General features: G+C 40.1%; 3 protein-coding genes across 5 annotated transcripts in view; 1 reads left to right on the plus strand and 2 right to left on the minus strand.

Annotated features, from left to right (window-relative positions):
• The first annotated feature begins 117 nt into the window (after positions 1-117).
• On the plus strand, positions 118-2,125 carry phf5a (PHD finger protein 5A). The gene is made up of 4 exons (XM_020644839.3): positions 118-252; positions 556-579; positions 1,584-1,750; positions 1,906-2,125. Exons 1-4 carry the CDS (start codon positions 201-203, stop codon positions 1,993-1,995), a joined length of 333 nt encoding a protein of 110 aa, XP_020500495.1. The 5' UTR covers positions 118-200; the 3' UTR covers positions 1,996-2,125.
• A 1,334-nt stretch (positions 2,126-3,459) lies between these two features.
• tefa (TEF transcription factor, PAR bZIP family member a) lies at positions 3,460-14,588 on the minus strand. Of its 2 annotated transcripts, none has more exons than XM_020644819.3 (5): positions 14,328-14,588; positions 8,289-8,678; positions 7,265-7,485; positions 6,188-6,399; positions 3,460-5,585 (listed from the first exon to the last, which is right to left on the minus strand). In XM_020644819.3, exons 1-5 carry the CDS (start codon positions 14,401-14,403, stop codon positions 5,564-5,566), a joined length of 921 nt encoding a protein of 306 aa, XP_020500475.1. In that variant the 5' UTR covers positions 14,404-14,588; the 3' UTR covers positions 3,460-5,563. The 2 variants fall into 2 exon arrangements, with proteins under 2 accessions (XP_020500475.1, XP_020500474.1); XM_020644818.3 differs by lacking the exon at positions 14,328-14,588 and adding an exon at positions 9,991-10,324.
• A 1,255-nt stretch (positions 14,589-15,843) lies between these two features.
• The window catches only part of zc3h7bb (zinc finger CCCH-type containing 7Bb), a 29,474-nt gene continuing 17,782 nt past the window's right edge, over positions 15,844-27,535 (minus strand). For both annotated transcript variants that reach the window (XM_065949475.1, XM_065949474.1), the window contains exons 11-21: positions 26,733-26,832; positions 26,312-26,473; positions 25,982-26,187; positions 25,775-25,875; positions 24,888-25,069; positions 24,669-24,748; positions 24,000-24,250; positions 23,193-23,298; positions 22,652-22,760; positions 21,763-21,896; positions 15,844-21,606 (exon numbers count right to left, since the gene is read on the minus strand). In XM_065949475.1, the coding sequence (XP_065805547.1) occupies positions 21,571-21,606; positions 21,763-21,896; positions 22,652-22,760; positions 23,193-23,298; positions 24,000-24,250; positions 24,669-24,748; positions 24,888-25,069; positions 25,775-25,875; positions 25,982-26,187; positions 26,312-26,473; positions 26,733-26,832 (1,467 nt within the window). In that variant the 3' untranslated portion in view covers positions 15,844-21,570. The remainder of the gene's footprint in view (positions 21,607-21,762; positions 21,897-22,651; positions 22,761-23,192; positions 23,299-23,999; positions 24,251-24,668; positions 24,749-24,887; positions 25,070-25,774; positions 25,876-25,981; positions 26,188-26,311; positions 26,474-26,732; positions 26,833-27,535) is intronic.

Here is a 27,535-nt window from a genome sequence, read left to right on the forward strand (position 1 = left end):
TTAAGGCTAATATGGAGAAATATGCATCATGGATGTATATCACTCGACAACTTAGATTGTAAACTCGACAATAATTTCCCTTTTCCTTCGTCCTGGAGCCGCTAGGTGGCGGTAATCAAACTGCTCACGCAAAGTTTTTCGGGTCAAAGTTCATGAAGAAGAAAATCAGCAGCGCTGCGTTTGCTTTACGTTAGCAGACAATGGCTAAACATCATCCAGATTTGATCTTTTGCAGAAAACAAGCCGGCGTCGGTATGTTTTGATCTATAATTTACCATATATTACTTAGTACTGATTTCTACCTTGCAGCTTGATGTCTGGTTTTGCTGTTTCTTCGAGATAACTTTAGCTTCTATGCTAACATTTAGAGCATGGGTTTCATTCAAAGTATGTTAGCCAAGGTGCTAACATGACGCTATTCTTATGTCTTATGTTTAAGTTTTGCAGAATATTAACAGATTGTTTTCGCAATCTACTGTTATGTAAATATGAGAAACAACTGTTTATTCTGATCTAAAGCAGCTCAAACACTAACTATTTGTTTTCATTCCTCAGCTATCGGGAGACTTTGTGAGAAATGTAAGTGTTTCCCTCTTAATTCAACCCAGTGTGTAAACTTTAAGTCATTATTTATATTGTAGCGTTTGTAATTGTTAAGTGCAGTTTGTAAAATAATTATACATTATCACAGTCACACACTCCCTCACTGATGTTAAACTAGAAACCAAGAAAAAAGACAAAAAAACAACAACCTTCATAAGGAACAATTTAAGATTGAATACTTATAAATATCTGAATGAAACAATGTGAGACTTCTGTAAATTGATGCACACAAATAACAAGATAAGGATTCATTTCTTAATTAAGTTTTGACATGTTTTGGTTCACATTATTTTTCAGTCACCTGCTGTTCACTTTGAGATCTCTCATTTGACTTTCCTGATGCCAAACTGTATTTTTGTAAACCCTCAAAGAGTGACTGTTGGACTTTGTCATCGTCGTCTTATTTTGTATGTTTTGAATAAAGATAACAAGATTTATTTCAATATATAAAGCAAGAAAAGAGAATAACGTTATATCGCCCTCAAACAGAGAAACAAAGTCAAAGTCAACTTTATTGTCAATTTTCAAAATATGCCAGACATACAGTGGAATCGAAATTGCGTTTGTCTCCGTCCCGCGGTGCAATACAACCAAAATAAGATAAAATAGATAAAGTAAAATAAGATAAATAATATTTACAGTAATAAATTCTACAACAACAACAACACAATTAATCAAAAACATTTCATATTCAAAAGGTTCCAGGGTTACTGGCTCCTGAGGTAACAAAATGTGTTTTTAAAAACCGAGTCATTAGAAATCATCATATTGTTATGTTTATGTCTTCCTTTGTGATCAGTAAAAGATTCAGAAAACCACTCCATGCATCGCTGTATTATAACTACTGACCACATTAAAACCTAAACCGGTGATTTTAGATCTGACATGTTTAGTGCAGCAGCAGTGGAGGAAAAAAGTGTTTTAAAGCTTTGTCATTGGAACAATAAGTCATCTGTGCTCCTTTCCCCGCTCCTTCTAAGGTGACGGTAAATGTGTCATCTGCGATTCCTATGTGAGGCCGTGCACGCTGGTACGCATCTGTGATGAGTGTAACTACGGCTCCTATCAGGGGCGCTGTGTCATCTGTGGAGGGCCTGGAGTATCTGACGCCTACTACTGCAAAGAGTGCACCATCCAGGAGAAAGATGTGAGCACACTGTTTGTAATTGTTTCTAAGCACAGAAACAGCTCATATTCATCTTTTTAACTTGCAATAATTTGGATTTAGAAAGCTAAAGGTAGTAAGTGTTACTTACCCACCGTTAATAAAACAACTTTTTCTCCTCTTTGTTTCTTTTACAGCGGGATGGCTGTCCTAAGATTGTGAATTTGGGAAGCTCCAAAACAGATCTGTTTTATGAAAGGAAGAAGTATGGTTTCAAGAAGAGGTGAAGACGCTACATCCTGGTCTTTGTTGTGGTTGTTTGGCTTTTGCAGATTTTTTTTTTTTTTTTAAACCTAGAGAAACTTTTTTTTTTTTTTTGACTTGTCAATAAAGCTCTCTTTTGTATTTCCTTCTTTACCTCTGAGTGGCTGCTTGGTATTGATACTTTAGTATCCTCATGGTCAGGCTTACATGAAGTCCAGCTACAGGGTGTTACAACCCCAGAAAGGTCAGTAACAAACCAGATGGTGTACTATAAATGACATGGAAAATATAAAGACATTGTAACCCTTTCATAGACTTCATTCAGCGTAAAGTTGTTATGAAATCTTTAATTGTGCGTCACAGACAGCTGGTTGATATTGATTGCATTTAGTTTTCTGTTATTTGCTAAACATAATTATGTCAGCCATTCACATCTACATCAAAGTTCACTTAGCAAAGTCTTGTGTCTTTCATGAACCAGATTTCATGCACCATTCAGTTACTTGTGTTAACTTCTTCTGAGACAGTAGTGATACAGTGTCTCTTTGTAGAGAACTGTCTAATATGCTCAACAGCGCCTGACTCAGCTTTGTTCTGCTCAAGTTATGAGCAGTGTGAAACTTTGTTCTCTCTAAACTTCCTCCACCAGGTGGCAGCAACCAGAGACAATCCTTATTAGAAAAACATTTTTACATGTCATTTAAAGAGGGCCAGGTATGGCAGCAAAACATATGGGTTTTTTTTGTCCTCTAAATCAGGGGTTCCCAAACTTTTCAGGTCGTAACCCCCAAAATAAGGGTGACAGAAACTGGGGACCCCCCCACTGTTTTTTGAGGTGTTTAGTTAGGTATATGACGTAGCAACAGCCACACACACACACTAATAAACCTATCCAAAAAGTAGTAACACAAAATAATACAACAGCTTAAAAACTATAAAAAATGTACACATTCATTTCCGTTTCACTTAATGATACTGTCTTATATGACATTGGACTACTTTTTGTGCATTTATAAAAATGGGTAAAATTATATACTTATGCACTTTTAAATGATATTTTAATTTTTTATGGAAGGCATCTTGCGACCCCCACTTTGGGAACCACTGCTCTAAATTATAGGCTCACTTACCATAGTATATCATTCTCTACTTTGTGTTGCTGGAGCCTAACCCAGCTTTCTTTGGGCAAGAGGCGGGGTACACCCTGTACAGGACGCCAGACAATCATAGGGCTGACATGTAGAGACAGACATCCAGCCACACATCCATCGGGCGATTTAGAGACCAATTAACATAACAAGCATGTCTGGACTGTGGAAGGAAGCCGGAGTACCCGAAAGGAACCCACTCATGCACAGGCAGCACTTGCAAACTCTTCCGAAGGGGACTTGAACCAGGAACCTTCTTACTGAGGGGCAACAGCTCTAACCACTTCACTCAAGCAACCTGTCAAAATCATTCCAAAGAAATAAAGTAACACAGCACTGTTAGACTCTGTGAGCAACACTTTATTTTTACATAATGTATATACAAGACACAAAAGGTAGCCACACTCAAAATGTCAATATGTTTTAATACAGAGAAATATAAAGACAGAACCAGGAAGGTTAGAAACAACCCGCCCCCCAATGTTAACAAATTGACCTGTTCCAGATAAAAGTCAGATGACATCTTTATTACAGCAGAAAATATTTAATAAATGATTAAGGAAGACCATTATCATTCATGATAGAACTCTGGTAAATATAGATATTTTATAATTACACTTGTGATTTATTCTGACTGAAATCAGAGACGCTGGGAGTAAGAGCACTTCCACAGAAATCTGTAGAGACAATCGTGTCACTCCTCACTTTCACCTCAAAAACTGAAGTGAAATCAAAAGAAGTTTTACACACTGCAACAAAAAGATATTTGTTTAAAAAATTCACGACAGAAGTGTATTTTTTTTTCCTGTAATAACATTCCCCACACTCAAAAAAACCCTTTCCGCTTCCATAATATTGAATGTATTTTGGTTAAAAGTCACTGCGTCTAAGAAAGGAAGCACAGCAGAACAGAAAAACAAAACGTTCCCTTTTTTTTGTTAGAAGTGGACAGAAAATGTACCCTAGTGTTAGTAACACGTTTCATGTGATACTATGTTATTCATTATGTCCCCTGTAAACTGGCAGACTGTGCACTGCATTGAAATGGCTTTAAGAGTTAGTTTGTTTGTTTGTTTTTTTTGGGGGGGGGGGTGGGGGGGGGTGTGTCCTTGTAGAAAACAGATGCCCTGATAAAGTCTGCACCTACTGAGGCTACACACGTTTGTCAAAATGAATCAAATAAATTAGACTGCAGGAGAAACCGCCAGCTCACAAGCCTCTGAAAAACACAGATGACATTCAGACAGAAATGTAAAACAAGATGATTGAGAGAAATGTATACCCTGAAACAGCCTCATAAACACTTCATACATTCCCATGATATTTTCTATTATATGTATTGGAGAATATTCCGTTTTTGTGATTCATGAAGCTTTTTTGATTTAACTAGCGACATACTTCATTCTGAGCTCACTTCTCTTTGGCTCAAGAGTCAAACATTTCCCCTTCAGCTGCCTTTGAATAAGGCACTGATTCAAGTCCTGTAAGCCCCTCAACCATCTACCTTAACCACACGTCTGAAAACATTTAACATTCTGTTGTTGTGAGTAGAGGTCAACTCATCAAGGAGTGAATGGAGGCTTAGCGGCTGTTCAAAGACTTTACTAGCCTTTTCTTAGGCTTTAATGTCATGTGAAACTAAAGTGGAGATAGACCAATATTATGCTACAACTATTTACAGTTAATGCACGAGAGGACTCTTCACGGGACATTTCCAAAAGCATTAGACACGAGAGGACGAGTCAGCACTGAACACTTGTAGAGAGTGAGGCAGGCGACTACTACGGCACAAGAGCGACAGTGAGACACAAACGCACAGAGCAGCTCTGTGCCGCCGACGCTTTACATGAAGAGAAGTGAACATAGCTGTATTTTTTTTTTTTGCCATGTCACTGTTATACCCTGAAGAAGCTTGATTTATTGGAAATGTCACAGTCAAAAGTTTTGCATCTCTGAACGCAATGATCTCAATCAAATATGGAAAGAACTGGAAGCAGGCTGCTAATGTGTTTCTACAAAACTATAATATATGACTTCTAGTCAGAACTATTCCAACTGCTACTTTATACTACCCATTTCATTTAAGAATGAAAATAAAACCCACAGTTCTCCATAAAAATTAAAATGAAACATGATCTCTTACGGCTGAAGGCATACAAACGTCATAGGCAAGGACTCGAAACTCTTCTCTCGATGCCAACCTCTCACACGGATGGGTAAAAACGATTCATTAAAAAAAAAAAAGCAAAAGAAATAAAACATACAGGCAGGCATCTGGCTTCTAAGCACTATTGCCATGGCAACATCAGTCACACCCTAACACATGCTCTCCTCCTCTTCGTCCTCTTCTTCATCCGCTCGATTCTAGTATTTTTGCACACCATCCCCGACTGGTTGGATTTATTTATTCATAGAGAAATAAATGAATAAATCAAACTGTTGTCTATTGGTCTTCCGGCATGGCGCTTGAAAGAGAAGAGAAAAGGGATGAATGACAGGAGGAAGAGGAGGGAGAGAGGTCAACATTTTACTAATCACAAGGTCACATGGATTCTGGTTTTGAACTCAATACATCAGTCCTATGAGAGTATTCCTCTCCCTCCCCTTCCTGTGGCTAACTCTCCCCGTACAGCTGTTCGGTAATTCTGTATAAAACCAGGACCACAGTGTTCACAAAGTTTCTTTTGTTTCAATACCATCAGTTTGAAAACCATGCATGTCCATCCCCATTATATCATTGACCCATAGTATACAAAAGTGCTGAACCTTTAAAAAAAACCCATCTCAAATCTTATTCTTAACCCAACGTGACCAAAAATATTTGGATGCTGAATTGCACAACTTGCAATTTTTGGTTATTAAAAAAAAGAAAACTACCCAAAATGAAGTGTATTGTTGTTGCCGTGGCATCAAAACAAGTATAAATTATGTTTTATACTACAATCGTATCGAGGTTTCGAATTCTGGTATCATGACAGCCCTAATCAGGACTGCTTCTGTGTTTTCCCTGACGTGTGGAAACTGATGCTGTGCTGTCTGCTCCAGTTACACTCTCATGGTCCCTTACAGTGGTCCAAATTTGTCCTCGTAGCGCCCGGCGATGTTCTTGTAACGGGTGGACTCCTTCCGTAGGTCGGAGACTTCTGACCTCAGCGCTTGGTTCTCGCGCTCCAAGAAGGCTGCTCGCACCGTGATCTGGTTCTCCTTTAACCTGCGGGCGTCACGTGAGCGCTTGGCTGCCACGTTGTTCTTCTTCCTCCTCTGCCAGTACTTGTCATCCTGGAAGGGGAGAGGAGGAGAGTAAATCAAGAAAAAAAAAACACCAGATCCTGACATTCTTTCTGATGACACCCAAATGAGTAACATGGCCGACATCCAGGCTCCTTTGTGCTGTAAACAAAGCCTGTGTTCTCAGGCAGTCCGGAGAGGGAAGAAAACATTGATTTGAAGATTTTCAGGCTGCTGAGTCATTGTGACTCTCCAGAACTGTAGAAGTGTTGTGACTGTGACGAAGCTTGGTTTCTACCCCGATATCTGATTGTCTTATTTACAATATGTTGAAGCATGCCTGCCAAGGGTTGGTCAAAATCTTCAGGCACATTTTAGCCCAAGTCCTAAACTCAATCACATCTAGCAATGAATGTTCCACAATGTTCCCTGTAATCTTTTTCCTGATTTTGTCCTAAATATCCAGCAGGGAATCATCCTCATTCAGCTTTCTTTTAACCTAATAATCTATCATTGTAATGTTTGACCATCGAAATGTAAACCTAAGGGTGTTTCAGTGTGTAGCTGCCTCATTTGACACCAACCAAGTAGCAGAGTGGACATTAAATTACTATATAGAAATAATCAATCTTAATATTCCTCATTGTCTCGTTTAACTTGCATGCCATCATTATCATTTCTGTCTTTTCATAACCAACTAAAAATAGGAAAGGAGTTTTTATAAACACATGAGCCAAAGTCACAACATACACTCGTTTACAGTTGTCTAAGATTAGTCCACTGTGATATCCACAATTATTTAAAATGTAAAAGTCATTACTTTAAGCTTAATTCTGCCTCTTATTTGGGTGTTTTTCGATAAAGAAAACAGCTAAAACAAAGTGATGTTAACTGTTAAAACACTCCTTCAGCATACCTTCTGTTCTTCAGGCACAAACACCTTCTTGGCCTTCTTGATCATAGGCTGAGGCTTGAGCTCATCGTCAGTGAATTTGTGCTTGCGGGGGTCAAAGAGTTCGCCTCCAGGCACGCTGGACAGGACCAAGTCTGTGGGATCTGGCTCGTAATTCATATCCACCTCAATCTCATCAGGGTCGACGGGCTCGGGTGTTGCTCTCTCGTCTTCGGTGGTCACCTCTGAGTTAATAGAAGAGGAACATGAGTACTGAAATATTGAACATCTGCAGAAGATATTGCTTTTTGGAAATTATATCAATATTTAGTATCTTTTCACGTAAAAACAGACTTCATATGAAAAAAAGTTATGATTGGCTGAGCTTTAGAAAATGTCAGTTAGGGACAAAAGATGAGGCTGCCTCTCTGAGAAATAACCAGTTTATACATGTGTGTATATTTATATTTAAAAGTAGTGTACATTGACAGTAACCTGCAACAAGGCTACATGTAGGACTGCTCTTCTTAAACACTACAGTGAATGTGGGAGGGTTCAACATGTACAGACTGCCGATTGTCCGGCTGTTAACTCTACTATCTTTGCTATGCAGAAGCACCAGCATCTATTTCTGTCTTCCCATCAACCGTCCCCACCCAGTGCTTGTTCCAGGGTAGACTGACCATAAGAAATCAGTCCAGTGCATCAGTAAATCATGTTTGCCTGAAATCGGCGTGAGAGCCTAATGACATTCCTAATTGTAAGATTTGAACTGCTAGAAAAGCATTTTGAGGTAACTGATTTGTAGCAGAAGTGGCTAAAGGCTAACATGACAGGCCGTCAGACTCAAAGCAGTAATACTTGATTAGGTCTTTTTTATTATTGCAAGAACATTTACATTTCCTGAATAGTCATTTTTAAGACAATTAATTAATTTCTATTTAACCCTAATCCCCTATCCAGACAAGAGGATCTAACTTGTAAGCTCGATCATCCCTGTAGCCCCCCCCCCCCTCCCCCCATCTCTGCTCCTCCACCCTGCACTCACCTGCAGCGACATCACAGATGATCTCAGAGTCACTCTTGATGATCACAAGCTCCTCATCACACTTGTCCAGTTCCTGGATGGGCAGCAGAGACACTGTGGACAAATTCACTGACTTTGTGACCTTCAGCTGTGTAGAGGGGATGGCTTTTATTTTCTCCGTCTTAACAGCACCTTCCCGGCTGCCCTTTAGGGCGTCCTCGTCAGGCAATGTGGCTATGCCATTTTCCATGAGGAACTCTTCAAGGTCCATGTACTCCAGGTGGAAGTTTTCTCCGTCATAGGGAATGGTTTTCTCCCAGATAGCGGGGGTCAGGGCGGCCGAAGGACCCATATCACTCCCTCCTCCAAGGTCAACATTATCTCCCAGACCCAGCTTGTCTTTGTCAGTGTCTGAAACACAAGAAGAGACACACACGTCAGAAACAGTTTTCACAGAGAAGTCATGGCCCATGTTGACAAAATCATTATGTGTCCAGTGTCATGGGGGAGAAGTGCTTCTTAACCAAGCACATATTTTCCCCTTTAAAATAAATAGGACTTTTTCTATTTTTTTACCCAACAGAAACCCCTTGCAGAGAGCTAAATTGGTGCTGAACCCAGAACTATATTCAGTGTTTCCTAGGTTTACAGCTTTGGGGGAAGGGGGGGGAGAGACACACGCCGACATGCCGACACAAACACTTGAAGGAATCTTGGTGTTCATGGGATACTTTTAAAGACAAGCTGTCCTGTTCTATCGGAAAGGTATCCTTAAATGACTTCTTTCCCTGAATACCGACTCCATCCGCTATCCTATCTCTACAATAAAGGCACAAGAAGCCCAAAAATAATAAATATATATATATTTTTTTTGTTTTACTTGACCTTCAAGGGCCGCATATTCCCCTAATATAATGGTTGGGGAAACACTGATATTTATTTAACTATCTACAGAAAAAGGGCCCCATCGAAACAATGATAGGTGAAAAGTTTTCAACTCAAAGTTGCTATAAAACCTCTCAATTTAACAGCAACTTTTGCAGCCAATGCACCAGCTGAGCTTCCTCACTGATTTCAGTACTTGTTTCATTGCTTTCCATTAAAATTATCACATCTTGCAAATGTGGAAAACATTTTCTTAAAATTAAGAAGATGTGAGATAAGATGAGAGTTTTGTTTTTCATGAAACGAAAATACACAAGTTTATTTACATATTGTAAGAGCAAGTCAGGGATGATGTAACAGCAAGAAATGACAATGACTGTATTGGGTTAAAGGAACTTCCTGTCAACAAAACACCAACACAAATGAGAGCGGATTAGAAAAGTCTGGATGGTAGTGAGGAAACTTATTTAGAAACCATTTTGACCACTAGAAGCTGTGGTGAAGTGTCAGGTTGATTCTGAAAGTCCATGAAACATTAAAAACACATCTGACAACCTGTCTAAGTATGTTCTTAATTTACTCCAACAATAAAAAGCCAAAGCATTATGCCACCACATGTTTCTGTTTAAACTATCAATTGCAACAAAACAATATTGTCATCTTATTAAGCAGGCATATAAAAGCTCTCTTCCCCGCACACCAGGTAGGTAACATACAAAGTCAAGGGTCCGCAAATGGACCGGGACACAATGTCCTTTACATTGTAATGATACCATCTGGTCTCCTGTGTTTAGCCTGTGCTACATCCCGGTCCTCTCCGCTCATTCACTGCACGTACCGTCGTCTCCGTCCAGTATATTCGGCGGAGGCATCTCCATTACTTTCTTCAAAACCACCGGGAATGAACTCGGGGCCCCGGTGGCCGTTTCCAGAGTGACAACAATTGGCTCTCCCGACATTTTGCCGCTTGTTGTTGTCGTTGACCAAGAAGCTAGCTCAGCAACAGTCCTGTTTGCTCGACAGTGTTAGAGCTATCAAGCCGGTTTCACTACGGACCGTGGCTCGATTTAACGTCTTACAAAGAAAACAAGCTTAAATGTAAAAAACAAACAAACATCTGAGGTAGGAGCATCAAAATTTTTTGCCGAGTTTTTGTCCCACTTGCTTGAAGAATGTGATATGATATCCACCTCCTCCCCTCCTAGCTCTGTGTTGACGAATAGCGGACTGAGCCCAGTTGTTATGAATATTCATTAAAAATGAAGGCGGGGATTCCAGTCAGCAGCCAATCACGGTCTCCAGTAGAACGCTACCTGAGATCTCATTGGTTGACCGAATTATATATGTTGAGCTTGACACAGTCACACAAGATGTCACGTGTAGAACACGTTAACTCGTATAGCTGTCCAGTCTGACCTAATTCTCCACTGCAGTGACCGGTGCGGTCCAAGTTTGCTTTTCTAGTGTCCGCGTTGAATATATTCATATTAAAAGGCACAGACAAACGCATACGTATGACTTTATACGACATAAAAAGGTTTATGCGGTAACCGTCAGTGAAAACGTCGGTTATTTGCAGTGCAATACGCATTCCTCTATAATTATAGCCTTTGCCCCCTTTCACCTTTTTTCTCAAGACATTCCGTTCGCGATTTAACACATGTCAGAACAATGTCTATAGAGGGACATGCAACGTATAGCCAGACACGTTATATATGGTGCATCAGCAGCTCCTTTCACATGCCAAAACATGTGCAGCGTTGGCTTTTGCATGATCTGCGAGCTGTGTCCAATGAAGCCTTCCCCCATGCAGCCCAACATACAGGCAAAGGTCTACACACCATAGCCTAACTTCGTAGTTGCCACAACAGCAAAAAAAATAAAAATACAAATAAACAGCATAACAACTTCTTGATCCTTAGGCTATATGTTAAAGTGTGGAAACATTATATTTTGTACTATTATTGAGGAAACAAAACAGGATGTATGTGTTCTAAAAACACAGATCTACTGGGAGAACATCCTGTTCCGCCTGAAATATGAATTCAGTTGAATACCCTAAACATCAGCCAGAGCAGTGTGTGTTTTGCTTTTTTGGTCACAGAGTCTGTTCCAACCTCAGTAAGATGAGCAGCAAACGGTAGCTCACGACAGTCCAACTTGAGGAGGTTGTAAAGGAGGGAAGAGTGTTTTTCTTACATGTTGCTTGTGTTACAAGCTTGTGTTACAAGCAACACACACAATCACACACTCTGTTTTAGGCACGACATGGAAAAACAGAACCTTCAAGGTCAGATGATACAGTGAGCAAACATTCCACAGTGCTTCATTTGAAGCCTTTGAGAAAAGATCAACAAACTACTTAAGAAGTATCTCTAGTCAAAATGTCTTTAATGACCCTGTTTTAATGTTATGTTACCATGAACTGTTCAGAGGCCTGTGTGTAAGTGATGAGGCAGAAACATCCTCTCTGCTTGTTACTTCACATAAATACACTCTTTAAAAAGTTGAAAGCACACTGATAGTTTTAACCAATTAACGATTGATGATTAATAAGTCTCCTAACGTTGTCTGTATTGACAGATTTCTCTCTGAGATGCCTAGGGGCTCTTTTCTGCACCAACCATCACAATGAGTTGTTTAAAGTTACAGTACCTGTAAAATAGGTCAAATGTATAGACTTTGACTGCCATACAGCACAAACAGGCTCATGTGTGCTACATGGAAGACTATAGATTCAATCAGGTTACAATCCTGGCAAAGAATTAAAAGTAAATGGTTTCTCTGAAAAAGTAATGGCCGTGCAGTAGGAGAGAAAAAAAATGAAATAACTGGTCATTTAAAACATGAAGTTACATTCATGTATTACACTCAGTAAAGTTTGCTGCGTATTTTCTTTGCTGGGAACTTTACAGACTGTGGGTGTTTCTCATAAAAAGTTATAATTCAGCATCTGAAACAGTGAATATAATCAGACAGTGTGAGAGAAGAAAACAGCTCCTGAGCCCGTGGATCAGATCATACTTAAAACATAAACATGTTTTTCTGTAGGTGCTACATTATACACAATCTAAAAATATAACCACACTACTTCTATGCTTTGAAGCTAACCATTATCAGATGAATAAGAATGAAATCTGCTCTGTCATGGCTACTCATGTGTTTCTGTGTCTTCCTGTACATCATGTTCCCCTGTTGGCCAGCAGGACTGTAAGATTATTCTGATGTATTTTTCAGAGTGGTAAAACACCAGTTATGCCAATGCTCAAATTGAATTTCCACATTGGTATCAAAGTCATGTGACATGTGTTATGTTCCTTCATGCCTGCATCTCAGACATCTCATTAAAACAGATAATATGAATGTCCTCAAATTGCTCTTACAGCCTTGAAATAATCAAATATGTTTAAATAGTTTGTGATTAGCAGCCTTGTTACATTTTATGCTTTATATGGTTACAGTTGGGGACATCACAGACCTTTCACCAGAAGACAAATTACATTATTGACAGGTCAGTTATTATAGTCTACTTTCAGCTGGGTTCTTGAAAAAAAAAAAATCTGCTGTAGCAATATACATCCAAGCCTGCAAAATATTTTGAAACCCTTTTTTTTTTAGGGCAGACAGCAACAAAACAGCTGTCATTGTAACACAAGATATTCAACTTTAATCTGAATTAGGTCTAACAGAGCCCTCTAGTGATTAAATCATGAAGCTACAAAAGCCAACAAAACAAAACAAAAAACATCCACTCAATACTGGCAGATGACACCATGTGACAAACAAACACAGAGTTAAAACAGAGAACCAGCACCACCTATATTCAACCATAAATCACCAGGATAATTCAAAGGACCATCGATGTTATTTTTATCCCTCATGGTGCATTGTTTTATTAGGTCACTATGTCCCACCTGCAGGATCTTTCAGAGAAATAAAAATGCGGCAGAGTTCTCAAAATTAGCCTTTAAACATGTGCTCCCCATTTACTGTACATATATTCTAGTTTTATTTTATTTTTTTGGTTATTAATTGCACTGTACGTTGTTACTCTTATCTTCTATACTATTTTTTTATTTTTGCATTGTTAAGGAGAGCTTGGAACATAAAAATGTCATTGCCAGCTATGACTGCTTTGCCTGTTATGTTGTGCATTTGACTAATAAAGATAACTTCAACTTGAACTCAAAGCGGCAAGGTTCCATTTGTTTAAGAATATTCAAACGGAGAGAGAGGCCTGTCTGGTTTTGTCACCATTTTGCACTGAGACTTGTTTGCACTGGGTTTCACAGAAATGCCTAAGAGATCAGAGCAGCCTGAGTGGCTGTTTGTTGACGTTTCTTTATGCTTGAGGTGTTGCTTTCAAAACATGACTGTAATGATCAGCAACATTAGCAATCGATGGAAATGCAGAAATGAGGTTATCCAGGTTTGTTAGGCTAATGTATGGATTTCAAGTAAACTAATGGTGAGTCATTCATTAACATTAGCTAAAGAAACTGTTTTCCTGATCGATCTTCATGTCAGTGCCTCTCTAAAAAAAATTAAAGATTTAAAGGTAGAGGTAAATGGACTTGAGCTTATATAGAGCTTTTCTAGTCTTCCGACTACTCAAAGCGCTTTTACACCACATGTCACACCCACCCATTCATACCCTGATGGTAGTGGTCGCTATGTTGTATCATCCACCAGAAGTAACTAATCCATTCATACACCGCCACTGAAGCAGCGGGAGAAATTCAGGGTTAAGTGTCTTGCCCAAGGACACATCGGACACGTTGCCCAGAACCTGAAGCGGCGACTCTACCAACTGAGCCACAGCCGCCCCAACAGGTGCACAAACTCTCTTTTTTTTCAGGCTTGCGGTTAGGCCTATCTAATTGGAATGCAGGTATAAATAGCTTTTTTTGTTTTTTTTTGAGGGAGGTTCATTAAAATAATTCGCCAAACCTTTGGATTCAAGCCAGATCCTGGGAACAGACACCTAGGTCCAGCAGGCGGACTAATTCCCTTGTAGCTCAGATGACAGGGATTACGCAACAAACACGCAGTTGTTTGCAGATACTTTAAAAAGTACTTCGGCAGACACATAAATTAGTAGGTCTCGGGGATGCATGTGTCTTGAATTGAAAACCAAAGGAGATAAATTCACTGTTTTAATTGACTGCCACTTACCATTTTCGTCAAAGTTCGGGAGAGTAAATGGATGCTCAAGAATAGCCTTGAAAATCTCCGGGATCTCTGTAGTCATGTTCCTTGCTTATATATTGCAATAATAACAAATGATTTCAGAGTTAATCAGTTGCTCTGATGAAGCTTTTAAAGAGTAAAATAAAGTAAAAGCAGACCACACAAGACCAGTGAGGTCGATTGGCGTTTACCCTCGCCTGGCAGCTTTCATAACCTGTAGAAAATATCAAAACGCAGACGGTTCATACTCTGTGAACTCGCAAGTTACTTAATGGAGTCCCGCTCCCCCAGCTCCCGTCCAACCAATCAGCAACTTACCTCAACCACCTCCCGACGGAAAGAGCGTCTATTGGTCAAAGTGCGTTTCTATCACAACCGTGAAAGCCAATCTCAAACTCTGTTTCTGTTACCTAAGGGAAAAAAGTGGAGAGCCCAAATGAGGACAGTTATATAAGCTAATAAATTGGATATAAAACACGAAATAATATTACAAATATCACAAATTATTGTCTGGTGAATTACAAATAGCCTAATAACAACACATGTCTATTACTATGAAAAGGTCACAGAGCAATGTAGGCTTTTCACACACACAAATGTATATATGAATTAAATACATGTGTGTGCATACATAGGTTATAGCCTATACAGTTCCTGTTGCAGGGACTTAAGGTGAGTGTTTAGTGCCTTAGTTGTGTGTATAGTCTACATATAATTCGGAGTATGCTACCTTTCAACTTCTTTAGCAGATGACGTTCAGGTGAATCAATTAGTCTACGTTGATAATGGCTCATGTCCACTTGGGTGTGTCTTCAAACGTGACAATGACACACCTTACAGCCTTTAGCTCATTATTTAAATTTGACTATGATCATGTCCAGTGAAGGAAATACATGAGTCCATTTAATAAAGGTGTGTAATTTGTAAGTGCTCGGACTGAAGAAGGCTGCAGAGAATATTTCCACGTGCACTACTGTTTTTTGTGAGCCCACTAGTGACACGTGTGTTACACTTAACTAACCCTCATCTCGACCGTGACGCTGTCTCGGGTCATTATGTATGAATATGTTCCTACATGTCCAGGACTGTATGTCCTCTGGGTCCTATCTTAAATAACATTGCGAAAGATTGGCAATGGCTTTACAGTTCAAGTGTGAAACTACAGAAATGTGTGTTAAATGCAGAGATGAATATTGATAATCATTACAAACCTTGAAAGCCTCATGTCGAGCTGACGGTTTCAAAGATGATTACATCAGCAGGCTGTAGGTGATTTTAACAGATTGACCCTGAAAAGATCATTGAACATTTTAACTATGATTGTCATCTTGATATCCTGCAATAAAAGCATTCTAAATCACTGTAGTAAAATCACATTGCATAGTATTGATAGTATTGTTCTTATACCTGATTTAACACAAGTGTAGAGAAAATAATAAAAAAATAAGAACCAGTTTATAAATGAGTGCATTCAAAAATGTAATATCAATTCCATACAGGGTCCAGTTTTTTAAAATGTTTTATTAACCAAGGCTGTACATTCATTTCATTCACTGAAGTAGATGAATAACAATGAGACAATAAAAGTGTCACTTACTCTTATCACCTATCATAGCTCTCCAGTCACAATCAAAGGCTGACCAAGATCAGCTCTCAACTGTCCCAAGTAAACACATTTTATTGAAATAGAAGAATTTAACAGTCATTTACCCTCTGATTCTTTCATATAACAATCTTCTTAACAAGTTTTTTTGCAAGTGTTTGAGAAGTTTTTGCATGCTTTAACAGTTCTCAATGTTTATATTGGCTATTAAGAAGTCCATTCCTGCTACGCTGGTAGCCTAGTGGTTAGTTTGGCGCGCCATGTACGGATGCCATGGTCCTCAAAGGTCCTCGGGTGGCCTGGGTTAAAATCTGACCTGTGGCTCCTTTCCCCGCATATCATTCCCCACTCTCTCTCTCTCTCAGATTTCTGACATTATCGACTGTCCTATCTCTAAATAGAAGGCATAAAAAGTCCAAAAATAAACCTTGAAAAAATCCATTCCTAACATGTCTTTAATAGTAAAAGATGGGAGACCAAATCTGTGTCTAAAAAATATATAAATCGAGGCTCTTCACCTGCTATTAAGGGGCTTCAACAGTCTGCTGTATGTATCTTCAATTTTTTCATTGTTAAATCCCCTCGTCCCTTCTCAGCACAGAAACCTTTTCAATAGTGATGAAAGGAGGGAAAACATGACTCAAAGACTGTAACGATTAATCAGTCACAGCATACAGTGTGACGCTCTATGATCAACCATGATGGATTCTGTTAATAGAGCCGAGACCCTCTTCCTCAATTTGAAACGGTTTGAAATTACAAATAGACAATGACCCATAACTATAAATTAATTCATAACTATTACCAAATAATTATCAGCAACATGTCATGTAAGTCTCCTCGGGGAAGGAAAAGTGAGTTTGATGCAAAGATAAAAGAAAAACCCACTCCCTTTTTTTTTTTTCTAAAACAGTCTGTTTATTAAATGCTTTCAAGAGATTTGGTCCACTTGTGTGATCATGAACTTCCAACCAGGGAGGGGAAAAGAGAAAACAAAGTCCAGAAGGTGAAACAAAACATAAAACAACAAAATGTAAAAATACAGTACAAAAAGAGGCCTTGATTTTTCCACTTCTAACAACCCTGGTTCCTCTATCTGTGTGGTTGAAAACAATTCTAATAGCCAATTGTTTTTAACTGATTGAAAACCAATAAATGAAGATTTTTTTTTATGTGGCTGTGTAGATAGAGAGAATCATGCGACATAAACTGGTTATAGGGGAAGCACAAGACAGGGTGTGTCAAATTTTCAAAAACAAAAACAGGAAAAGTTTTTTGATCAGAAACTTTTCCCACAGTCGAGAACGGCTACATTTATTAACCTGCAGCAGGAAGCAGTAACCAAAACAGATGCTCTAGCCTGCACAAAAGCTGTTTTTTAATCAGTGAGTGGAAAAAGATAAGCTTTAAGAGGCTTTAAAGTAAATCCCAACCAAACAATTACATTTCCACACCGCAGAACATTTGTTTTGGATGTGCAAATGGAATTGTTTTCATTGTTTTACAGAACTGGATTAGTCTTCGTCTTGCAAGCTTCTGGTATTTTGGATTGATTCCTCAGCTTATTAAAATGATTACAATCAGCTGTATTTGCTGCATTAACACAGTGAAGTGAAGTATAACACCAAAACACACACTCTTAATGTTTTCAAGACAAAGTCTGAGTTGAAGAAATTAAAGTATGTGTGATTTGTTACGTGCACAGCCTCCCCTTAAGTTTGTCATGATTCTGCTGCACTCAAACACACAGCACAAGTATTCCGTTTTTTTTCTCTCTGTGTGTCAGTTACATCATACATGCTGGACTCTCTCCAACAGTTGAGGAGGAAGCCTCCCCTCAAATGCTTTTTCTTCTTTTCTGCAACACAACTATTAAAAAAATGTTCACTAATCAGTGTATACTTATGTTATTTTTACTTTCCGATGTTGCTCGGCAACCGTCTGGTAAAGCCAAAGTCAAAATTTATCAAGCCTCATCATTGCTGATGTTCATTTCTCATACTAAACGTGTTGCAAATATCCTTTAACAGACATTAACTAAATGAAAAAGAGCATTTGAGTGTGCAGCGTTCTCCTCACAACAACCTGAGATACAAGATGGGAACACATTACTGACCACAGCCACAGAAAAAAAAACCCAGCTCCACCATCTCTTATCTAAATTACCTTATAAAGGGTGTCTAAGTATTATAATAGGTATCAGGTATCATATAGTGTATATATAGTAAGCAGGATTATACAATAGGGGTATGTATCATCTTATAGGTGTAGTATATCGAATAAGGCGCTATACGGGAGTATATAGGCTCCTGTGTATGCTTTTGATTCCAGAGATTTGTCTTTGAATCAATATAAACATTGATGCAGCACAGGCAGCGAGCACAGAGCTCTGTTTGTTGGTTCAAAACTACGACACTGCCAAAGGGTGAAACTGTTCTCTTAAGTCATCAATTAAAGTGTTTACCTTTGTCCAGTGCATAAACAATCCTTATACCTACAAGCAGAGCTCAGACAACATTCATATCTAGCAGGTCTACTGTCGTCTAGTAGTAACAACGACCTACAGCCGTCCGCCGCTGATGACTCAAAGTGCCTTTACAGAACTCATCAGAAGCCGGACGTTTCCCCGCTCGCTGCCTCTCAGAGCGAGCTGTGCACTGCTGCATACACAGACGCATATAACTGTTCATTATTATATTCATACATGGATACATATATAAGGAGAGTTATACATTGCAAATAACGTACATATATCAATAGCATATAGAGAAGAAATAGAAATAGTCAATAGATAGCAATCATTATCGTCATCATATTCATCATAATACTAGGAGTAGTAATACGATCCCTCAGAGAAGCTAATACCCGGGCTGTCTCAGACAAGGGGGGGTTCAAAATCAACGATCCCACTTAACAGTCGCAGAGTGACCCGCAAAACTGACCAGAGAGCCACATTCGGCTTGACCAGTGCTTTGCTTTTAAACCTAAATTTTCCTAAGGGATTATGTCATTAGAAGACGCTACACCCTTTATATCAAAACCTTTTTACTATTCATCTACTGAACTGAATGTAGAGCTCGAGACAATAACATTTCAAACATCCCAGACACTCGAGACTGTGCTGTAGATCAGGGGAGTGTCCACAGGTCAATTGTCTCTTCTGCATTGAGTTTTGCACCAATTCACCGTTGTTTTCTTTGGCGCTGATTGCCTATCGATATTTATAAAATAAATCAGTATTTGAGAATTGAAACCATTGGTTCAGTTTAGTTGACTTAAAATAGGAAGTACAGCTTCTCTTCATTTTGATCGTAATATTGGAGAACAGGAATATTTTCTATATTCTGTGCTTCCAGTTCAGTCACTCAGTTTAACGCCGATCTTTTTCCACACATTCAGCCTGAAACTCAAATCAATCTCTGCTGCAAACCATTTCTCACAAACCCCGTCTGAAACAACCCGCAAAGAAGGAAAAGTTACAAAATTTTAAGGGATAACCCTTCAAAAAAAAAAGTCACTATAGTCATCTAGTTCAGCGATACATGTCATATAGCAATACCTCAATAACAAGAAGTTCTTCTATGTAATCAATACAGCTTTTCAGGTTATATATTTATTAAGCTTAACTGCTAAGTTATCAATTATTATTAGTTTTATACCATAGTTTGTAAATATGTATAATATGCATGTTTATGTATCTGAATAAAGACACACCTCCGTTGTGTCTCCTTCAACAGTAAAGGCTTGATTAAGATAGCGACAGGTGTCCTGCCAGCGTGTGTGTGTGTGTGTGTGTGTGTGTGTGTGTGTGTGTGTGTGTGTGTGTGTGTCACATGTTGATGTGTTGTTTATAGGCACAATATGGGGTATGTATTGTTTTCCTGTATGGGACTAGCAGGTTTCCCATAATGCAGACTAATGTTAGGGGCTACCGTCAGCTAACAGGAATACAACACCATGCATATGGAGAACACAGGTTTCCATCGGAAAGGCTGCGGGGGCGTGATTGGTTTTTTAGTGAAATAATGACCCAAGTTCAAATGAAGAGGTGGCACCTCGCCCCTAACTTTCAAATAATCTTTACTATCATCACCATAAACTAGAGAGAAATACAATCTTTATAACGGTCATTTTTAACTAGACACCTTATCCCTGCTTCTCACGCTCGAAATACTCGTTCACATTGACATCTTTTTTTCTTTAAATTACTACAAGACAGAATTTTTCATGCTCGGTGTTTTCACTGGGCTTCAGTCAAACTGAGGTCATGATTTATTTATGGGCATCTGTGGTCTGAACTGATCTACTGCTGAGAGCAGCACTGTGCATATGTCTCCTGCACTCGCTCCTCTGTAACCCTTCTACACCGCCTGCATGTCTCAACGCTTCTTACCAGTGCAGTGTAACGATGGTAAATAGCACCTTGGTCGCTTTGGCAACAACTGCTTCGAGCCATTAGCCACATGCACCTTAGCAACAGGTAATTTATTGAGATATTTTCATCTCCCCCTTTGTGTCAACCTAAAGGAGGTTGAAATTCAGGTATACTTTGATTCACTTGGGTGTCGGCTGAAAGCAACTCCGAGGATAATATGTGAGAATGTGTGTGTGTGTGTGTGTTTGTGTGTGTTCTCATGCCATCAAGGAGCTGTTGGTATGATTTTTAACCGGGGTTGTTTTATATCAATAAAGAGAGGAACTGCTGTTACACCAGCTTGTTTTTGGGGCATGTAAATGTTCTTTACCACGTATACATTCCACAACCACAGCAATGTTTTCAATGACTAATTTCCTAGTTTTAAAGGCCCATGCAGGCGTTACATTCAAAGCACTCTACCAATATGGCAGACAATACAACAGGGAAGTAACGACTCCCCATAAAAATAAAAAATAAAAGAAACCACTCAGAATAATGAATCCCTACAAAGTTATTCTGACCCTCTCACTGTGTTCCCATAAAGGAGGGAGAGTAGGATTTGGTTGCTCAAAGACAAGTTTCCACCCAGAACACTATAGTTATATATATATTTTTTTTACATCCCTTCATAGATTCTTCAGTCTCGTTAGCCATCGACAGCACTGAGCGCTCGGCAATTTTGGCACCACAAAGTAATTTTTTTTTTTTTTTAAACTTTAAACATATTAGTGCCGAGCTTCAAATATATTTTTGAACTATCACCAAGCAAAATGTACGAGCTGCGACCAGCGCGCCCACCAAAAGAATTGAGTCAGTGCTGCGAGAAGTTGAGAAAAAGAAAAGACACTAAGTCGAAGAGCACTAGGGAACACCGGGTGATTATTTTCTAGTCAGGGTAAACGAGTTGTCTGTGGAACTTCTGTGGTATAAACTAAACAGGAACCTAATAGTGCTGTGTGTAACTGCAGCTTTCTCTTTGTGTTAGTCAGTGCCTGTGGTTGGTGCATAATGTGCTGTGAGGATGTGTTTGTGTTTGTGATTGCGTGTTGATATAAGTGAGCGGTTGTGTGCCGATTTGTTCTCACACTACTGTCTGGATGCTCGAGGAGGTCAGACAGGTAAGATGACAGAATGTTGAGTTGTGGCTGGTATCAAAGGTCCGTCCTTCTGTCTGCAGCTTAGCGCTGATCAGCTGCCTCTATTCAACTTCAGAGATCGTCCCCCTCTGACAAACCGCGGACTCCCTGAAATCACACACGCACACGGGTCAACTCTCACACTCTTACCCACATATTTGTGGAGTAGTCAGTTTCTATAAACTCACATGAAACGGTCTAATGTTCTGTGTGCAGATTAACTTTTTTTTTTCTTCATCTGTGAAATTCTTTACCGCCACTCACAATGCCTTCTGTGTAATCTGCCGTTATGGTGACCTGCTTGTCCTCTGGGGGCGGGGTTACTGCCGAGCTGTCTGTGCGTCGGCTCTGATTGGTGAGCTGAAGCCACAGTTCGTACATCTGTTGCATATCTCTCACTGTGGAGGGGTGAGGGAAGACAGGAGAGAGAAAAAAGAGGCAAAGACCTCCGTTAGCTTGAATAGAGGGTTATTCAAACACAATCAGTGCAAGTGGAGAGGGGAGGGCACTTCAATCAAAAATAATTATAATGACTGTAGCGGTAGGCAAGAGGACACAGTTTAGAGGAGAAATCTAATAGCAGGTTTAAATAAATACAGTTTGGCTATACAACTACATTCTGCTCTGATTTAACTCATTTATTCAAAGTAAAACTTCAAATTAAATTTAAGAGATGAAAGATGAAAATTCAATATGGGATGTACAGATCCTGCAACCCCACTCCTTTTGTATTCAGCGTGTATACTGAGAACTCTAAATGCTCCCCACGGAGAGTCTTTTTTTATTGTCAAAAGGATTCTCTTACCAGAATTGGAAGCGCTCTGGACTGAATACGGGCACTGGGCATTCCCATTCAGGCTGAGGCTAGATTTACATTTAATGGACTCTAGCAGATAAATAATAAAACCTTGAAGTGAGCATGATGAGGACATGGGGTATTTTATGTCCTATTTTATTTGCCTTTTCTGGTTTTAATTTTATTGTCTGTTTTGGTTTGTTTTTTTGTAGTGGTTGATTTGAGTCCTTTTTGGTTGTGTCTTTCTCTTTACATGTCTTCTGTTATATTGTTTGAAAATTTTAAGAAACTTTAGAACATTTAGAACTCTAAATGCACTGATAAAATGCAGAGTTTCGACGTGAAAGCCGATCTTACAGCTGTTGTTCTTCATGTACGTCCAGACGTCCCTCTCCTCCAGACTGTGGGCGAACGAGCAGTTTCCGATATAGTGGCACTTCTTCTGCTTCATCACATGCACACACATCTGAATGAGACACAGTACGGCAAAGGTAAAGGGTCATAAAGTGATAAAAACTGGTTTTCCTGTAAGAACACATTCAGCAGCGTTGCATTTCCAATGATTAGCAACGAGAGTTGGATGAAGGATACAGATTCTTCAAAAAGCCTGAATGAATTCTTCCTAACATTGTAATCCTTCAATCACTGAAGTACTGTGTTACTTCACAGGTGAAAGTGTCAACATCAGAGGCAATCCTGAAGCAACACAACAACAAGACACAGAGGGAAGGAAATTTACAACAACACCTGTTCCCCCGGGGCAGACAGGGCGTCAGCTGTGCCGAGCATGTGAGAGGCCGAGGGGTGGGTGGGGGGGGAGGGAGAGAGCGCGAGAGAGGGAGAGAGAGAGAGAGAGAGAGGAATGCATGAAGAGCAGAGCTTTAAGGGAGGAACTCACGTCGTATTGCTGTGGATATGTGCGGGAGAAGGGCAGAGGCCTAACAACTACCCACTTCTTCTTCTCAAAGGATTTCACCAGAAGGACGCGGCGCTCTTTCGTCCAGCTAAGGAGACAGAAAGCAGACGTGAATTATAAACAGAGGGACAGGTTTTACCTACCTACTTAGACACACTTAAAACACAATGCATCTTCTAGCTCCATTTATTGAAACACTTAAACAACCAGTGTTATCAATACAGGAGAGATAACGTGCCCTACACATCAAAGAAGTTCTTTACTTTTGTTTTCTTTACATTTCTTATTTGCTAAAACCCAAAACACTGAATATTGTTTTGTGGCAACAAATATATGTAATCAATGACTGATAAACCATGCTCATATTATAACTACCACTTGCACGTTGTAAGTTTTTGCATGCTCTTTCATCAACCGAGAGGCAACTTGGAGCGTGAACAAAAACAGGGCCACCGAACAAGACCTGTTTGAACATAATAAACGGGGAGTGCACATAGCAGAGAATGCACGAGCATAAGGGAATCAAACTCTTGCCTAATAGCTCTGCTCTCAAAGTTGATAATAAAACAAATCTGACCCCATACCGTTTCAATCAATTTCTAAGTGCAAGACTTGAAGACAGAAAAGCTGCACACTAACAGTTTCAGAACGGTGCATAGACTTAGTTGCTCGCCCATTAAAAATCCTTTGTTCTAGAGAGTATTTAAGGCACTTCCTAGGGTTAGGGTGACAGCTTTGAATCACTGGACATATTTCATCATGCATGTGTTTGTGTGACAGCGGCCTCACCTGTGCCGTGCTTTGGCTGTGCAGTACTTGAGGTTCTTGTCAGGCTCATTCACCTGTCCTTCTCTCCAACACTGGCCACACACAAACTTCATTTTCAGGTTGAGGGGTCGACCTCGTCCCGCCACCGCTCCTAACCCTCCCACGCTCATGCCACCCATCGGGCTCACACCGCCTCCACCAAGGCCGTCGCCCCCCATCCCCCCCACCCCTCCTGCAGGTAAGCTGCTGCTCGGATGGGGGATGTGGATTGGCTGAAACACAGAAAAAGAAGAAAGATTTCATTCATTAATCAATTACAATACATCTTGGCAGCTTTGTTTCACTTTTTATTCAACAGCTGCTGTCAAATCAAAATGAAGCAAAAAACTGACTGCAGCTGATTCCCCCATAAATGACATGTTGAAAGTAACCTGTAGCTCTTAATAAACAGGTGGTTGGAAAAGGAAATTAAGGTGAATGGTATCAAGGACACATTGGAAGAATAACTAGTTAATAACTTGTTCACTTCTACACAGACCTCATCTTATCCCTGTTGTCATACATTCTCAAAAACATCAACAGTGGTTAAGGTGGAAGCTCCCTGCATGGTAGCTGCCATGAGAGGATGTATAAGGCCGTCCTCACCTTTACAGGTATTAGTACAGGTACCAGCCCCCTTTCCTGTCTCACCTTCTGCTGTTTTTGTGCATTCTGCTCCAACCTGTGCCAGTGTCTCTTTGACTCCTGTACCATCTCTTCATGAGTGATACCTGAGGGGAAAATATCAGGGAGCAGCTCAGAAAAAGAATTCCTTGAAATATTTGATAACATACTTGATACCATTTTCAAAGTCAGGTATGAGTCGCTGACCGGCTGGATGAGATTTTATTACAGTGGCATGGTACTCACCAGTATCCTGCTGCAGGACCCAGCATTTGAGCTCTATGACTGAGTGGGCAAAGGAGCAGCTGTCCTCTCGCTGGCAGCCGTAGCGGACCTCGTGGCGACACACGTCGAACTGACAGAGAGGGTGCAGGGGACGCACCTTACTGTAGCGCACATTGGCTGACCTCACCACGTGCACCAGGCACCTAAAGAGGAGAGGAGAGGGCTGATTTATCTTATGGTGTCACTATATCAAGCCCTCTGTGTTTCATCAAGTTGCACATAAACCAAACTTATTTAAATTTTTAAAAAACAACAACATAATGGACCCAGTGTGCCTTCTGTTAGGGATGCCACATCCACAAATGAAGGGCACCCATAATCAACAAACTGCTGAATGTGTTAACCTATGCTGCACAACAAAGTGTATTACTTACATGGATTTCACAAAAGCCACCAACCCTCTCAGACTGGCACAAGGTTATATAAGACCTGCTTCCCATGGAATATTTGACATATTGGTCCAGAGGGAAAATAAGAATATTTCATCATATATGGACTCCGTTTCTTGATTATGTGGGAACAAGAATATGTAATGTATTCTGGAGGGTGCTTCCTAGACCAAGGAGTGAGAGTTGAAGGATAAGGAGAGGCTCTGTTGTCTGTATTGATTTACTCACTGTGCGTATCTATGTTTACTGTGTGTTTGATTTGCCATGTTGATACCTCATCTAGTCAGTGATTTAAGACTGTGCTGTGCTGTGCCGTGCTGTGGGTCAATGTGTTTATTTTGTGTGTGGGGGAAAATGTAACATCTATGTAATATGTGATTAAGATGTTAAGATTAAGATGTGATGCTTTATTGTTAATAAAAATATATAAAAAAAGAAAAACAACAACATTAAACTCACTTGTTGTCATCGAACGAGTGTCGAGCTGTGAGGTTTGAGCAAACTGCTAAGTTTTCTTTACTGCGTTTGCTGATGATGCGGGGCTTACTGTCAAAACATTCCTGTTAAAAAAAGATGAAGATACGTTGAAGTCTTGTTCTTGTGCTCAAAAGGTGTAGGTACAGAAAGACCAAAAGGAAGAGGAGAAGCACTGACTGACTGTATTACCTCACAGAGGAACATGAACATGCCCATGTGGAGTTGCAGCAGTCTGGTGACACTGAGTGCCCGCCTCTCTGTGCTGCCCAGCGGATCAAACAGCAGCTCTCTGCTCAGCGCGCCCTTCCTCTCTTGAGTCCACACATCAATCTCTTCCTGGCAGTAAGCAAACGTACAGTTCTCCCCGTACTGGCACTCCTGACGCTCCTGCACCTCTGCAGCAGACGGGGGAGAGGCCATGGTCAAAAGAATATAAACACACATTTTGCCATGTTTCCATCACATCTGGCTGTAAGGAGTATTTTTATTAAGAATATATGAATAATAAATAAATTGTACCTTTACAGAGTACAAATGCCCCCAGGAAGTTGTTTCTTGCCGGTCGTGGCCGGATCCGCTTCCAAGTGGGGTCGTCCATGTTTTTAATTCGGCACAGCAGCACGTCCCTCTTGCAGCGGTGTGCTGCCTCTGGCTGATACTTGTAGTCCATCACTCGTGGACCTGTGAGCAGGAGGAGGAAAGAGGAGGTTAAATTACACTGTACTATAAGAATTAGAAAATATTTAATCAGGACTTTTGTAAGATGATATACATCCTGTAAATATTATTACAATTCCTATTAGTGAGTGATAAAAGCTGTTAAGCCCCCCTTGATGACTGAACATTACTTTTAAAGATATTTCACATTAAACTAACATCACTCCTGCCCTGGAATTAGCAATGAAGAAAGAAGGGTCAAAGTTGAAAGACTTAAATTAACCTATTCTGCTGTAGCAGGCATGACAGGCCTGCCGAAATTCATGTGTGGCTGCCAGAGGGTTCCTGGAGAGCAGAGACAGGTTGGTTCCTCCAGGGCCATTCTGTAGAAGAGGAGGGGGACAGAGATGAAAACTACTTAGTGGCAAACTTAAAAATAACACTGATAGGTGGTTCCAGTTTCACAATGAGAGAGATGGCAGCTTAAGCCAGAACTCCAGCCAGTCGAGGATAAAATAACCCCCCTAAAACACAAAAACTTAAATACATTATCAACTATTCTGAGTAATAAGTGGGGAACCAAACTCCGCAGACGACTAACGTAAAAACTCCAGAATAAAACGGGAGGAGAACTGGACATGGATGAAAACTCCGCAGACGACAACATGCAGAGAGAGTTAACGCCGAGACGCTGCACGAGGGGCTAACTAGCTTAACGAGAGAAATACGAGGACTCAAACAAGAAATAAAACACGACTTCACAACATTTAAGGAAGAATTCAAAGCTGACTTCAGGCAGGAATTCAACACCTTTAAAGAGCAAATAGACAGAAAACTGTCAGTCAACAACAAGGAAATACAGGAACAAAAGCAAAGTATCAAAGAGGCTCAAACACGTATAGGGGAACTTGAAGAATGGAGCATGGAGGCCAAAGAAGTACTGCTGACCGCGCTCAAAACACAGAAGTCTGAGAGAAAAAGTGACTGACTTGGAGGGGAATTCACAAAGGAACAATGTGCACATTTTCGGGGTCCCGGAGGGTGCAGAGGGGGACTCTGTGTCCCCATTTGTGGAGAGTTTACTAC

This window comes from Labrus bergylta, chromosome 21, assembly GCF_963930695.1.
Source record: "Labrus bergylta chromosome 21, fLabBer1.1, whole genome shotgun sequence".
Classification (NCBI taxonomy): Eukaryota; Metazoa; Chordata; class Actinopteri; order Labriformes; family Labridae; genus Labrus; species Labrus bergylta.